Below are 16288 nucleotides of genomic sequence, written 5' to 3'. Positions count from 1 at the left end.
AGCTGTTACTTCAAATCTTCAAGAGCCGATTACCCCACCTGTGACTCGCACACAGAGAGGAGCTAACGACAAATGCAGGAAGATGACAGTTAATTCATGTACAAGGTCAGTTGACCAGAGGTTCACAACCTGGCTTCATCTTACAGGGCCTAGTACCGCGCCTATGGCACACACAGAGAGAAGGTAATGACAAGCTTAGGAAGATGACAGTTCCTTCAGGTACAAGGCCAGTTGACCGGAGGGTCACAACTTGGCATCTCCGAACATCTCAATGGAGCCAGGCGACCAGCGGGTCTCAATCCTGACTATCTCCAAATGTATCCATAGGTTCCAGGTGACCCGTTGGTCACAACCTGGTTTTCACAAACGTATCCATGGTTCAGCGATGGTCAGTGGACCAGATCTGTATTCTTCCATCCGGGGCCGAGGTCCCCATAGCTTTCGTCCTGTAGAAAGACAAAACTGTGTCCCTCGCGATGGAGCCATGATGTCTTGGCTGTAGTTCTGTAGTCTCTGGCTGTTTGAATGTCTTGGCTGAATTTCTGTCTCTCTCTGACTCTTATAGAGGTGTATCATCTCTTTTTATATTTAACAAGTGTCCTTCATTCATTATTTACAGGTAATGCTGACCAATTCGCATTATTTGATTATGTAATCTATTTGCATAGATTTTCTTCCTCTGCTTTGAATGCCAACAAACTGGCTGGCATGGACAATGTATAACTAGCATATCAGTAAACATCAGTAGTCATCAAGGATAAGAGCACAATATGTTATGTCAATTGTCAACTTACAAGTCAATATTACAGGCTTAGGCCATGTGCACACGTTCAGGATTTTTCGCGTTTTTTCGCTATTAAAACGTGATAAAAACGTGAAAAAAATGCTTACATATGCCTCCTATTATTTACAGGGTATTCCGCATTTTTTGTGCAAATGTTGCATTTTTTTCTGCGAAAAAAATCGCATTGCGGAAAAAAAAGCAACATATTCATTAAAAATGCGGAATTGCGGGGATTCCGCACACCTAGGAGTGCATTGATCTGCTTACTTCCCGCACGGGGCTTTGCCCACCATGCGGGAAGTAAACAGATCATGTGCGGTTGGTACCCAGGGTGGAGGAGAGGAGACTCTCCTCCACGGACTGGGCACCATATAATTGGTAAAAAAAAAGAGAATTAAAATAAAAAATAGTGATATACTCACCCTCTGATGGCCCCCGAAGTGTTCCCGCCTCTCCGGTGCATGCTCTCTCTTCCGTTCCTATAGATGGTATGGTTCAGGACCTGTGATGACGTCGCTGTCTTGTGATTGGTCGCGTGACCGCTCATGTGACTCACGCGACCAATCACAAGCCGCGACGTCATCGAAGGTCCTGAACCACACCGGCATCTAGGAACGGACGCCGCTGAGGAGATTGGCTGTCTGCAGAGGGTGAGTATAACCATTTTTTTATTTTTTTTATTATTTTTAAACATTCTATCTTTTACTATAGATGCTGCATAAGCAGCATCTATAGTAAAAAGTTGGTCACACTTGTCAAACAGTATGTTTGACAAGTGTGACCAACTTGTCAGTCAGTTTTCCAAGCGATGCTACAGATCGCTTGGAAAACTTTAGCATTCTGCAAGCTAATTACGCTTGCAGAATGCTAAAAAAAACGCAAAAAAAACGCAAAAAAAAATGCGGATTTCTTGCAGAAAATTTCCAGTTTTCTTCAGGAAATTTCTGCAAGAAATCCGGACGTGTGCACATACCCTTACACAAGCAAAAGTCTGTTTTCTTGACCAACCAGAAAGAAACACATAAATTTAAAAGTCAGCATATAGATAAGTATCCTTCCTGGCTTGCTAAAAATAGACGTCTGATTAGTTCAGATATAATGCTGTGTCTCCACATCTACCATTACCGCCAATTATAGGACTCTCATACATTTGGCCTATCTCCAATTATCACTGCCACAGGGCTTTCTTGAAGATAGGCCGTGACTTCTATTACTGCCTCTGTAGGACTTTCTTATGGATTGGCCGTGTCTCCCATTATTAGCGGTATAGGACTTTCTTGTAGATTGCCCAGGACTTTTATTACCGACACTGGACACTGTAGGACTTTCTTGTAGATCAGACCTATCTCAGATTTCTTCCATTGTAAGACTTTCTCATGGATTGGCCGCGTTTCCATGTTGCCGCAAGAATAGGACTTTCTCAAAAATTGTACCTGTCTCCCATTAACACCGCTGTAGAAGACTCTCTTGGTCAGTAATGTCTTCTGTTACTGCCACTGTAGGACTCTCAAAGATCAGCTGTGTGAGGGGGCAGGCTGGAGGGGGGTGGCTTTCATGGAAGTCTGTAATCCTTTGTCTCTTGCTACCTTGTCTCCTCCTTTTTAGGATCTTTGATTCTGTTTGATATGTTGTCCAACCAGACAGACAGAACTGCGTCTTCCACAGCATCAACCCACTCTACGGACAACAGTGTTATGACGAAAAGTGAATCCACAGTGGAAAACCAGGTTAGTCTTAGGTGGTGCAGAACCTCCTCTGCCACTTTCTGTACCCTTCACCCCAAGGTTGTAATGCAGGAGTTAACTGGTACCCAAGAAAGTCCCGTACCGCTGAATGTATCCCACTTGTCTGTTCTTGGCATCTATCGGGGGCACAGGTCACTGACACTCCATCTGTCTCCAGATTTCCCTTCTAGAACCCAGAGAGTCCAGTGAAGTATGCTCACCACAAGGAGACCTGCCATGCCTGCAGGAGGTGCTGGGGTCACTCGGCTTGGCAGAGTTTATCTCTTTGCTGGAGAAGGAAAGGATGGACACAGAGTCTCTGGTAAGGGTTCTGTCTGTTCAGCCTCAGGTCCTGAATGGGGGGTATTCTATAATAACACTGCGCGCCATATTGCCAGTCATTTGCATCTCTTCTACGTTTTTTCATTGGCCTTCTCATACAGACTGAGTGGAGCCCATTAACTGTCATAGATTTGATTTTCAGGCCCTTGGATAAGAAATAATTTATTTGGCAATTCCAGAAGTTTTGATCTGTGGTGGTCCAGTTGGTCGACTACTGCCGATTGCTAAAAGAATAGAAGAGTGCTCAATAGAAAGTCTATAGCATCTTATTCCCATATCTAAGCAGTATCTTGTGAGTGATGAGAATGAACATGAAGAAGGCTCTAGTCCTGGGATTATGACCTCTCACCTCTCACCCTCAGCTCATGTGTACTGTCAATGACCTGAAGGAGATGGGGATTCCCCTGGGGCCCCGGAAGAAGATCGCTAAATATGTAGACGAACTCTCTGTTTTACAGGTAAGAAGCGTGTCATGTGCATCCCTGATACTCTCATGTGACTGCTTTTCTCTGTGCAACCCTGTCACGGTTGGGACTTCACTCCACCTCCATGATTTAGGGTGGGGGTGACTATATGGTGTCCGCGACCCTCAACAGCTCAGTCTCACATTTGTCGATCACTTCGGCTCCAGATTGAATACACACGTGCCACCAAACAGTCCACACAACCCAGATACTCCATGCTGCCACCAATTACCCAAAGTTCGGTAAATCTCAATGTCTTGCACACAATGTGCTCCACTGCCTGCAAATTGAACACAGGTCTCACTAATAGGTGCAAAAACCGTTATAAAAACAAAAGGTTAAAAAAACAGGAAATTTATATACTTAGCGGTCATCTATAAGAAAGTCCTTTTCTGTTCCTTGGAACATTGGCAGAGTGTGCACAAGTCCAATTGTCCTGGAAAATCAGAGAAATAACACTGGTCAACAGCATTTTTGGTGCCAAAGATATTTCATCGAATTTAGGGTATTTTTGGGGTGCTGATTCTGAATATGTCATCAGTTTTGCCAGATTGGCTCAAGTTTTTGAGATTTTTGGTATCTTATTTATAGCACTTGTTGGTAAATGCGACGCATCATCTCATTAATTTCTTTGGATTAGTACTTGAACTGAGCAGTTCTCAATATAGTTTTGTGTTAATTAGTGTTCTAAAAGTTTGTTCATAGCTTGATTTTTGCACTAACTTTATGTTGTTGTCTGTTTTCCAGTGAAAAGCATGAACTCATCAAGAAGAAGTTGTCTTAACGATCCAGACTCATTCTGTTACATTTGTGGTGAATACACACTGCCAAAACATAGAAGAAACATAACAGACTTCGTAAAAAAAGTGTATTTTGCCTATTTTGGGGTTATGCTTGGGGACCAAGACAAGTTTTGGGCACCACACATAGTGTGCAAAGCATGTATCGAATTATTACGAAAATGGAGCAAAGGACAAAGAAAAAGCTTCAAATTTGGTGTTCCAATGGTGTGGAGAGAGCCAAAAAATCATCATGATGACTGTTATTTATGGTAAACACAGGTACAGGCACATCTTCACAATGAGGGACAGGCCTTCTTGCAGATTCCATGTTACTCCCATTTTCGTTTCTTATGCTTATTGAATCCTTGCACTTGCACTGCACAGAAATAACAGTCATCATGATGATTTTTTGGCTCTCTCCACACCATTGGAACACCAAATTTGAAGCTTTTTCTTTGTTCTTTGCTCCATTTTCGTAATAATTCGATACATGCTTTGCACACTATGTGTGGTGCCCAAAACTTGTCTTGGTCCCCAAGCATAACCCCAAAATAGGCAAAATACACTTTTTTTACGAAGTCTGTTATGTTTCTTCTATGTTTTGGCAGTGTGTATTCACCACAAATGTAACAGAATGAGTCTGGATTGTTAAGACAACTTCTTCTTGATGAGTTCATGCTTTTCACTGGAAAACAGACAACAACATAAAGTTAGTGCAAAAATCAAGCTATGAACAAACTTTTAGAACACTAATTAACACAAAACTATATTGAGAACTGCTCAGTTCAAGTACTAATCCAAAGAAATTAATGAGATGATGCGTCACATTTACCAACAAGTGCTATAAATAAGATACCAAAAATGTCAAAAACTTGAGCCAATCTGGCAAAACTGATAGCATATTCAGAATCAGCACCCCAAAAATACCCCAAATTCATTAAAATATTTTGGACACCAGAAAAAATTTTTTTTTTTGTTGACCTGTGTAATCTATTCATTATATACAGTCCACCCATGGGGAGTGTGTTAGAACAGCGTCGGCGTGTCTGCTTTAGACCCCTTACTCCTCATAGTAGGGACTCTGGCGTGTTCGCTTACCCCCTCCACTTGGCCTCAGGTCTCTTGGGAGTGTGCTTAGGGCATGCGCTACCTGCCTCTTAAAGAGGCAGTGTTTGCACATGTCTGAAAAATGTTTTCAGCCAATGGCTGGGGACGTCTGATATTTAAGGCACCTTCCCCTATTGGGAGGTGTCTTAGCAACATTTTTTTAATGAATGTGTTTCCTGCTACCTAGTTGCAATGTCCCAGTACCTGTGCTTCCTGATCCTGTCCGTCCTGCCTGCCCTTTCGGAATATGATCTTGTCTGTACTGCTGTAAAATGTTACTGAGCCCGTCATGCCTTTACCAAGTCCTGAACCTGATCAGTTTTGTCCGCACCTATACAGCTACCCGCACCAGTCCAGTCTGAACTTGCACATGTAATCCTATACCTGTGTCCGTCCATTCCTGAGCTTATCCTCTGTTCCTGATCCAATATCAGTCCTGTCTACCAGCCGTGCAGTCTTAACCCGAATCTGTCCTGTCTACTAGCTGTACGTCCCCCTGTTAATCACTTCCTGGCCGTTCCTGCTTCCCTGCCCCTTTGTGCTCATCTGCCAACGGTCTTGGGTCTATTATGGAGTGGCACCTGGCGTCCACTTGGGTTCAAGTCTGACCACACCATCAGGGGCTATAGTGAATAACCAGGAGGTTGATTAGTGACACCTCTCAAGGCTCTCACCGGACCGTGGCGCAGTGGTTTCACAACCGCATGCGTAACAGTTTGCTAAGGTCATGGAACCCCCTGGCTCTCATACCCCTCCAGTCTCGGACAGGTACCACGAGATGACCCTTCAGAGAGAACAGTAAGACAAGATCCTATCTTATCTATGGACTATTAACGTCCGCCTGGACTCCCTGACATCAGCCGCTGCATCCGGTCTAGTTAAAGCTGTGGCAACCTCGGCAGTGTGTATTCAGTCTGCAAGTCATGATCCAGGTCCTAGACCCATCTGTCTGCACCATTATGTTTTGACGGGGATCCTAAGCAAGATCAAGATCAACCAGTGCTAGCTGCACTTTGAACTGCTGGCCCACCAGTTACCCTCAGATTGGGTGAAAGTAGCCTTTCTAATATCACAACTTGGAGGAGAAGCCCTGGCGTGGGTCAACCCTTGTGGGAAGCGTTACGCAATGTATTTGACTAGCCAGGTTGTTACCTCATGTGTCTCATACCTCCTTAAATAACACCAGGTCAGTCTGTCAGTTGGCCAGTGTACTGTCTGGTAACAACGAGGCACTAGTAGCCGCCTTCTGTGAGGGATTGACCAAACGGAACAAGGATGAGCTAGCAGGTCAAGATATTCCCACTACATTGGACGATTTAGTTTCTCTGGTCATCTGAATCGTCCTCCGGTTCCATGAGTTCTTCCCGAGAGCTGGTGCATGAAAGAAAACTGCTTTGTCTGGCCCCATCCTTCCAAAGGCCGTTCGTTCCTCAGCCATCCATGACCACAGCATCTCTTGAACCTATGCAAGTCGACAAGGTGGAGCTGGCTGAGCAACAGCAGGAGATCCTTAGAGCCAAAGGCTTGTGCTTCTATTGTGAAGACGCCGGACACATAATTCGCTCTTGTCCTAAAAGGCTGGGAAACTCCCAAGCCTTGAGTCGGTAGGAGAGGATACCATGGGCGACAGCAATTCCTCTCCGATCTCTTTGATTCTGACCATATCTGTGACTTGTGGAAGTTCCCATTTCATTGAGACAGCGTATCTGCAGCAGGGAACTTCATACAGCAAGCAGTGGTAGATTGCTTCCAGATCCCCTCTTGACTACTCCAGAATCCATTGTTGGTGTTATCTGTCGATGAGAATCCCTTATCCGAATCCGTTCGGGTGTTCACCGAGCAAATAGAGCTCAGGATAGGAATGCTGCACACTGAGAAGATTGCCTTTTATGTGCTTCCTAGCCTGTATCATGTACTTCTTATGAATATTCTGTGGCACCACATGCATGAACCCCCCTCCTTGACTGAAGATCTGGAGAGGGTTAGGGTTCTGGGATCTTCACCTCCGTAAGGCCGTATCTACCCCATGTTCCAGGTGGAGACCCTAGCAATGGCCAAGTATGTCAGGGAAAATCTGGTAAGGGGATTCATTCAGAAGTCCTCTTCACAGCAGGAGCCAGCTTCTTCTTTGTCAAGAAAAAGTACTGGACTCTCTGGCCTTGCTTTCATTTTAGAAGTCTCGATGAAATCACAGTTAAGATCAAGTATCCGTTGCCGTTGATCCCAGAGTTGTTTGACCGCCTCAGAGATGCTAGGATTTTAACCAAGCTGGATCTGTGAGAACATACAATCTAATCTGAATACGCCAAGGAGATGGCAAATGTTGACCCTATCTTCAAAAAAGGAAAGAAGATGGAGCAAGGAAATTACAGGCCAGTGAACCTTACTTCTATACCAGGAAAGATGTTTGAACAAATTATTGAACAGCATGTATGTAAGTACTTAGGTAAAAATACAGTAATTAAGCAGAGCCAGCATGGATTTGTAGCAAACCAGTCATGCCAGACTAATCTAATTTCCTTCTATGATGGAATCGGAGACTGGGTGGATCAGAGAAATGTGGTATACCGTATATAGTATATCTTGACTTCAGAAAATCATTTGATAAAGTATCTCATATTATCCTTTTTGAAAAATGACCAAGTATGGGATTGACAAGGCTACGGTTAGGTGGCTTCATAACTCGCTCAGTGATCATACTCAGAGTGGTGATAAATGGTTGCACATCCAGTTGGTATAGTGTTTCAAGTGGAATACCACAAGGCTCTGTCATGGCCCCAGTGTTGTTCAGCATTTTTATAAATGATCTGGATAAGGGAACTGCAGGTAAACTAATCAGATTTGCACACGATGCAAAGCTAGGAACGATGGCTAACACTAGAGAAATCCAAGAAAGGATTCAGAAGGATCTAAATAAGCTTGAACTGTGGGCAGCAACTAATAGAATAGTACTTAACAGGGAGAAATGCAAGCTTCTACATATGGGCAAGAAAAATGAAAATTACATCTATAGAATGGTGGGAATAGAACTAAGCCACAGCATGTGTGAAAAAGACCTGGGTATACTAATAGATCACAGACTGCACATGAGTCAACAGTGTGATGCAGCAGCAAAAATGGCAAACACAGTTCTGGGATGTGATAAGAGAAGCATAGAGTCTAGATCATGTTAAGTAACTATCCCCATCTACTATTCCTTAGTCCTTGGTCATACCTCATCTGGAGTACTGTGTCCAGTTGTGGCAACCACATTTTACAAAAGACATTGAAAAACTAGACAAGTTCAGAGAAGAGCTACCATGATGGTGAGTGGACTGCAAAGTATGTCCTACGAGGAACAGTGTAATACTATTGTAGGAACTCAAGGATTCTGATAGCATGGGGCAATGAACAGACAGAGACGTTTTTCTTTAGTGCAAATAGTGTATTTGTACAACAGCAATAACACCCAAAACAATATACTGATAACGCACAGTGTCCTGAAATGAAACGAGTCCTTGAAACATATACAGCAAATCGGCAGAGTTCTTAAGGCAGAGTCCTCAGCAAGGTGAATGTGATAGGTGACGTGGTGCAGATCCAAACACTGTCGGCACAGAAAGAGTCAAATCCAGGTATGAAGTAAACACAGGGAAGTCCAGAACAAGTCCACAAGTTCATCCCAGGTGTAGCATGAACACTGGTAAGTCCAGAAACTAGTTCACAAGTTGATCCCAGATGTGGCATAAACACGGGTAAGTTCAGAAACCGGTTCACCTTAAAGTATTATACTGGTGTTGTTTCCAACAGCTCCCACCGGGGGGAGTAAATGAAGGATTAAGTAGCAACACACAGTCCCGAAACAAAGTTCCAAAAACACAGTTCTTACCAGAAGGAATGAACCGAGGGTTAAGTTCCAAGTCAGCAGACTAATGATAATATAGAGTGTAGCTTACAAATGCAGGAAATGTCCAGAGCCAGAGGTAGAGACACACTCAGAACCAGCAGCTGAGCTGATGGAGAACAGAATCCAAATACTTCAGCAAAGAGGCTGACACCTGACCCGGGTTTTAAACAAACGAACAGGAAGTAGGGCAGACAAAAACAGCAAACTCCATCTTAACAAAGGGCAAAATCCTTCACAAGGTGACTTAGAAAACCCGGAATACTGACAAACAGTTAAAGAATTTGGGAATGTTTAGCTTGCAAAAAAAGAAGGCTAAAAGGAGACTTAATAGCAGTCTACAAATATCTGAAGGGATGTCACAATGAAGAGTAATAATCCTTATTTTCACATGCACATGGAAACATGAGAAGCAATGGAATGAAGCTGAAAGGGAGAAGATACAGATTAGATATGGACTTCAATAGAAATCTTCAAACAGAAATGAGATGGATTAGTGAATCTTGCATTGAGCAGGGGGTTGGACACGACCCAGTTGGTCCCTTCCAACTCTAACATTCTATGACTTAGGGAAAATTGTATTGTACACTAAATTTGAAAAATGTGTGTTTGAACAAGCCTCTCTGCCTTTCATTGGTTATATCATCTTGGACACAGGCTTGAAGAGGGATTCGGAAAAAGTGTTTTGCATCCTCAAGTGGCCCTGCCCTGTCAACGTCCAGCATTACCTAGGATTCCCCAACTACCGGCACCTCATTCTGCATTTTTCGGACCGCTGTCATCTTCGCTATGATCCATAAGGGTGCCGATCCAAAGGCATGGACTTCAGGGGCTGTGCACGCTTTTCTCTCCTTGACACAGGCATTTTCCACCACTCCGGTATTACATTGACTGCAAGTGAACATAACATTCTTTCTGAAGGTAGACACCTCATCTTCTGGGGCAGGAGTAGTTATCAACCAAAAGTCCCCCTCCGGCTGTATGGTGGCCTGTGGTTTCTTTTCCAAGTCCTTCTCTGTCCCGGAGTGCAACTATTCAATTGGCAACTAAGAACTGTTGGCAGTTAAGATGGCTCTAGAAGAGTGGTGGTATCTCCTTAAGAGAGCAGTCCATCCATTCATCATTTACCGTATTTTTCGGACAATAAGACGCACATTTTTTGTCCTCCAGATTTGGGAGGGAAGTGTGGGGTACATCTTATGGTCCAAGTGTAAAATATGGTGGGGACAGCTGCGGAGTGGGATCGCACTGGGATCCCACTCTCAGGAGGCAGGAAAATGTCCCGGCTGCAGGAATCTGGCGCTGGGGAAACCACATTGTCCCGATGCTTAAAGTGAAGGATTATTCATTAGCCCCTTCCCTGCCCACCTGTCAGCACCAAGCAGTGAGCGGGGAGCAGCAAATGAATATTCCTTCACTTAAACAGCGGAGACACATGGTTTCCCCAGTGCCAGATTCCTGCTGTGGTAATGTGTCCAGTGGAGGAGGGGGCATGAGCAGGGTGCCAGAGGAGAGAGTGCCGCATACCTGCTCTGCTGAGTGCTCCGGTATGGGACCTGTGTGAGGTCATGAAGAGGGCGGGCTGGAGCATCACATGACATCAGAGCCCTCCCTCTTCATGATGTCATCACAGGTCCTTCAGACACTGCCCTAGAATTACAGGCAGCTTCGCACATCAGCACTGTCTGCTACACTCAGCCTGACTGCAAAGTACGCTGCTGTACCCTGCTACTCCCCATATACAGAGCAGTGATTACACTCTGCCACTCCTGTGGTGAACTATAACTCCCAGCATGTCATATAATCTGCTGGACATGCTGGGAGATATAGGTCTCCCATGGAATCTTAAAGCCGCACTCCAGTGTTATTTTTCAGTTCTGGAGTGGTGCTTTAAATATAAACCCTGTGCCCCCATTCTTATATTCCCCCTCCAGCGTCTTCATATAGTACTTTACAGATACCACACTGGTCCCGCAGCACCATCTTCTACCCGTAGCTTCCAACATAATAACATACTATTATATATAATAACACCACATATAATAGTGCGTTATTTATGTTATTAGATAATTTACCACATTTTTTGCTTCAAATATTTTTTTTCCCTATTTTCCACCTTTAAAATCTGGATGCGGCTTATAGTCCGGTGTGTCTTATAGTCTGAAAAATAAGGTATAAAGACCTTAAGAACCTGGCTTACTTACTGTCCGCACAAAGACTGAACCCACGCCAGGTGCTAAGGTGGTCATTATTTTTTGCCCCTTTTTATTTTGTTCTGCATTTTGGGGCTGCTGACACAAACATCAAGGCCAATGTACTTTCTTGCTCCTTCTTGCCTACCAACTAAAAGATGGAACCTCATCTCATCATCGAGCCGTCCAAGATGGTTACTGTGGTTCCATTAAACTTGTCCCAAATTCCTCCAGGAAAGACCTTGGTGTCAGAATCAGAAGAGGCGAGTTCTGCCATGAAGGCACTCCAAGGTGCTCGGTCATGCCAGGAAGAGAAAGACGTTGCCGCTCCTATCACGTCACTACTGGTCGCCTACCATGTGTAAGGTAATCACGTTCATTTCCACCTACCCTTCCTGGGCCGTAACAAAACTCGTAGGCAACTTCCACCTCCTACCACTTCCTGTACCCTCTGTGCCCTGGCAGCATATTGCCATGGAGTTTTATTACAGACCATCCTGTGTCCTCGAGCTGTTCTGTCATCTGAGTAGTGATGGATCGCTTCTCAGAAATGGCACATTTTACCCTATTGCCAGGCCTTTCATTCCCTCCAGAACTTGTAGAGAAATTTATCCAGCACATTTTTGGTCTTTACAGGTTTCTTCGTCACATCATGTCCAACCGAGGTGTCCAGTTCACATCCAGATTTTGGCGAGCTTTGTGCAAGCTTCTGAACGTAGTGCTGGACTTTTCATCTACATACCACCTTAAATCCAATGGAAACGTAGAGAGAATCAACTAGATCTGGCCAACTTCCTGCAGAACTTCAGAGTTCCAAGTTCTTACTATGGGCATAATAAGTCTCCTGCAAGTTCTCTATTCTTTATTTTCTTTTGACAACAGCCAGGTATCCCTCTTCAGATGTCGGCCACTTCTAGCGTACCAGCAGCCAATGCTTTCACAAAGGGTTTCTCGAAGATATAGGCGGATACCAAGGCCACTTTAGAGAGATCGTCTGAGCGTATGAAGAGGCATATGGACAAGAGACACTTAGATCCACATTGTTATTATCAGGGGTTAAGATGTAGCTTTCTTCTAAGTACATATGTCTCAAAATTCCATCTTTGCTGCATCGGTCCCTTTGACGTCCTCAAGCAAATTAATGTCATATCCTAGAAGATTAAGCTGCCAGCCTCTTTGCGAATACCCTTCATTCCATGTATCCCTCCTGAAGCCAGTCATCTTGACTCCCTTTCTTTCTTTAAGGATCCTGATGCAACGCCCGCTCGCATATGCTCCGAGAATGTCTTTGAGGTGAAGAATATCATAGCCTTGAAAAAGGAGAGGAAAATAACATTTTTCTTAGTGGAAGGGATATTGACGTGAAAAAAAGATTTTGGGAACTCAAAAATAAATTGTTCATGTTCCAATTTTTCTACAGAAATTCCTAGCGGCCTTGAAGCAGAGGGGGTGTAACGGGGGGCTACCTGGACTACACCCATTCCTCCTCCCACTTGCACTTACCCAACCATGCTCCCTTGGCATCTGTTTCCTCCCAGGACCTGCACATGGCATGCAGGTCTCCTGGGAGCGTGCTTAGGGTGCCCACGCTCCCTGCCTCTCATGCTTCTGAAATCGTCCCCAGCTAGTAGCTGGGAGACGTATGATATTTAAGGCAAATTTCCATATTGAGAGGCGCTTTAGTGACTTTTGTAATCAATGTGTTTCCTGCTACCTAATTGTAAGATCCCAGTACCTGTGCTCCCTGAACATAATCCTGTCTGAACTTGATCCTGTCCGTGCTGCTGTAACCGTTTTCTGAGCCCACTCTGCCTTTACCAAGATCTGAACCTGAACCGTATTGTCCGCACCTATGCAGTGCATAACAGAGGTTCATTATTACACATGCACACTGCCTCCTACAGTTGTATGGTATATGATCTACAGTCATGGCCGAAAGTGTTGGCACCCTTGAAATTGTTCCAGAAAATGAAGTATTTATCCTAGATTATTATTGCTGTTACACATGTTTTGTTATACACATGTGTATTTACTTTGTGTGTATTGGAACACTACAAAAAATACAGAGAAAAAGGCAAACTGCACATATCACACAACTCCAAAAATGGGCCAGACAAAATTGTTGGCACCCTCAACTTAATATTTGGTTGCACATCCTTTGGAATAAATAACTGCAATCAATCTCTTCCTATAACCAACAACAAGCTTCTTACACCTCTCAGCTGAAATTTTGGGCTATTCTTCTTTTGCAAACTGCTTCAGGTCTCTCATATGTGAAGGGTGCCTTCTCCCAATATAAATTTTAAGATCTCTTCACAGGTGTTCTTTAGGATTCAGATCCGCACTCATTGCTGGCCACTGCAGAACTCTCCAGTGCTTTGTTTCCATCCATTTCTGGGTTCTTCTTGAAGTATGTTTGAGATCATTGTCCTGCTGGAAAACACATGACCAATTACGCAAACCCAGCTTTCTGACACTAGGCATTACATTGCCACCTAAAATCTGTTTGTAATTTTCACATTTCATGATGCCTTGCACACAGTTAAGGCACCAAGTGCCACAGGCAGCAATACAACCCCAAAACATTTTTGACTGAAGTTAGTGTGTTCTTTTATTTGTAGGCATCATTTCATTTTGGGTAAACAGTAGAATGATTTTCTTTACCAAAAAGCTCTATCCTGTTCTCCTGTCCAAAAAATGCTTTATTAGAAGGATTTTTGCTTACTCACGTATATTTTGGCAAACTGCAGTCTAGCTTTTTTATGTCTGTGTCAGCAGTGGGGTCCTCCGGGGTCTCATGCCATAGGCTTTCTTTTCATACAAATGTCAACGGATAGTTCACATTTACTCTGATGCACCCTGAGCCTTCAGGAAAGCTTCAATTTCTTTGCTTATTCACTCTACGTACTATCCTGTTTTGCAACCTTTCATCAATTTCTCTCTGCCATCCACATCCAGGGAGATTAGCTACGGTGCCATGGGTTGTAAACTTCTTGATTATGTTGTGCACCATGGACAAAGGAACATCAAGATCTCTGGAGATCGACTTGTAACCTTGAAGTTGTTGATATTGTTCAACAATTTTGGTTCTCAAGTCCTCAGACAGTTCTCTTCTCTTTCTTTTCTCCATGTTTAGTGTGGCACACACAGACACACAATGCAAAGATTGAGTCAACTTCTTCCCTTTTTATCTGGTTTCAGGTGTGATTTTCATATTGTCCACATCTGTTATTTGCCACAGGTCAGTTTGAACAAGCATCACATGCTTGAAATAAAGTTGTTTCCAACACTTTTGTTTGGCCTGCCCAGTTTTGTGATTTTGTGTGAAATTATGTCTAATTAGCCTTTTTTCTAGTTTTTTTGTGGTGTTCCAATAGACACAAAGAAAATAAACATATGTATAACAAAACTTGTAAATGCAATAATTTCCAGGGAGAAATATATCATTTTCTGTAACCGTTTCATGGGTGCCAACACTTTCGGCCATGATTGTATTACACATATGGTATGAATCTTGGCTGAATGAGGTTACAGTCACCGGATGTCGGCTCAGTTGGGGCAGCAGCCATATACTTCCACTAGATTGCACTGTGAATGAACATAATAAAGGTAGAGTGTGATGTCAGAAGTTGGAGTCAAGTGCGCTAATTGTGTTTCTACAAGCAGGATGAGGGAGAAATTTACATTTCACAATGACTACTAGACATTCTGGAGACATTGGAAAATACATGACATAGTTTATACAACACACATAAATGACAGTGATCTATTCTCACTACAGGCCCTGACACTCTCATGTGACTTGCCCATCTCTGTACAACCCACTCTCTCTTTCATGACCGTTCCTCTTTGTACACCCCCACTCTCTTTCGTGTCTGCTTCTCTCTCATGTGGCTTATTCTCTCTGTACTTTCCCCTCCCTACTTTCTCGCGTGACTGCTTTTTGTAAGGCCCCCCCACTCTTATCGCATGGCTGCTCCACTCTATATGCTCCCGCCACTCTCTCTCGCTACTCCTCCATGTATGCCTCCCACCACTGTCTTGCTTGGCTGCTTCCCTCTGTACGGCCCCACCCATTCTCTAAGGCTACGTTCACATTTGCGTTGTGCGCCGCAGCGTCGGCGCCGCAGCGCACAACGCAAACAAAAACGCGGCAAAACGCCTGCTAAAACGCTGCGTTTTGCGCCGCATGCGTCCTTTTTGGCCGAAAGTTGGACGCAAAAAAATGCAACTTGAAGCGTTTCTTGCGTCCAACGCTTGCGGCCATGCGGCGCAAAACGCAGCACAACGCATGTCCATGCGCCCCCATGTTAAATATAGGGGCGCATGACGCAAATGTGAACGTAGCCTAACGTGACTGCTCGTCTTCTCTTACCCCCAACCATAATCTCACAGGGCTGCTTCGTTTTGCACCGCAACCCCCATACTCTCACGTGGCTGCTCCTCTATGTACCACCCCCCATACTGTAGTATGGCTGCTCCTGTATGTACCTCGCCTCATACTCTCACGTGGCTGCTCCTTTCTGTACCACCACCACCACACACTTTTGTGTGGCTGCTTCTCTCTGTACCACTGTACCCACACACTCTCATGTTGCTGCTTAGCTCTGTATGGCCATGCTGTCTATCTTGTGTGACTGCTCTTTGCTAAGACCCCACCACCACCCCACAATCTTGCGTGACTTCTTCTCTATATAATCCCCACCATACTCTTGCATGGCTGCTCCTCTCTGTGCCACCCTTTACTCTCTCGCGTGGGTGCTTTTCTCTATGTGGCCTCCACTTTCTCATGTGGCTGCCCCCATTTGTAAGGCCATGCCATCTCTCGCTTGACTGCTCCTTTCTGTATGGCCCCCAGTTTCTCGCGTGACTGCTTTTGTCTGTAAGGCCTCCCCCCTCTTGAGTAGCTGCTCCTCTCTGTACCACCCCCCACAGTCTAGTGTGATTGCTTCACTCTGTAAGCCCCCTCTCTTGAGTTGCTGCTTTGCTCTGTACCAACCCCCCACACTA

At 44.3% G+C, this 16288-nt stretch overlaps 1 protein-coding gene across 3 annotated transcripts in view; it reads left to right on the top strand.

Annotated features, from left to right (window-relative positions):
- SEC23IP (SEC23 interacting protein) overlaps positions 1-16288 on the top strand; it is a 219905-nt gene that overhangs the window by 167763 nt on the left and 35854 nt on the right. For 2 of the 3 annotated variants that reach the window (XM_077257879.1, XM_077257878.1), the window contains exons 10-12: positions 2390-2511; positions 2687-2830; positions 3213-3308. In XM_077257879.1, coding sequence (XP_077113994.1) covers positions 2390-2511; positions 2687-2830; positions 3213-3308 — 362 coding nt within the window. The remainder of the gene's footprint in view (positions 1-2389; positions 2512-2686; positions 2831-3212; positions 3309-16288) is intronic. The other variant, XM_077257880.1, reaches the window with a different exon arrangement.

Source organism: Ranitomeya variabilis, chromosome 4 (genome assembly GCF_051348905.1).
Source record: "Ranitomeya variabilis isolate aRanVar5 chromosome 4, aRanVar5.hap1, whole genome shotgun sequence".
In the NCBI taxonomy this organism is placed as follows: Eukaryota; Metazoa; Chordata; class Amphibia; order Anura; family Dendrobatidae; genus Ranitomeya; species Ranitomeya variabilis.
Note: the sequence above shows the minus strand (reverse complement) of the source record. Positions and strands in the feature narration are given on the sequence as shown.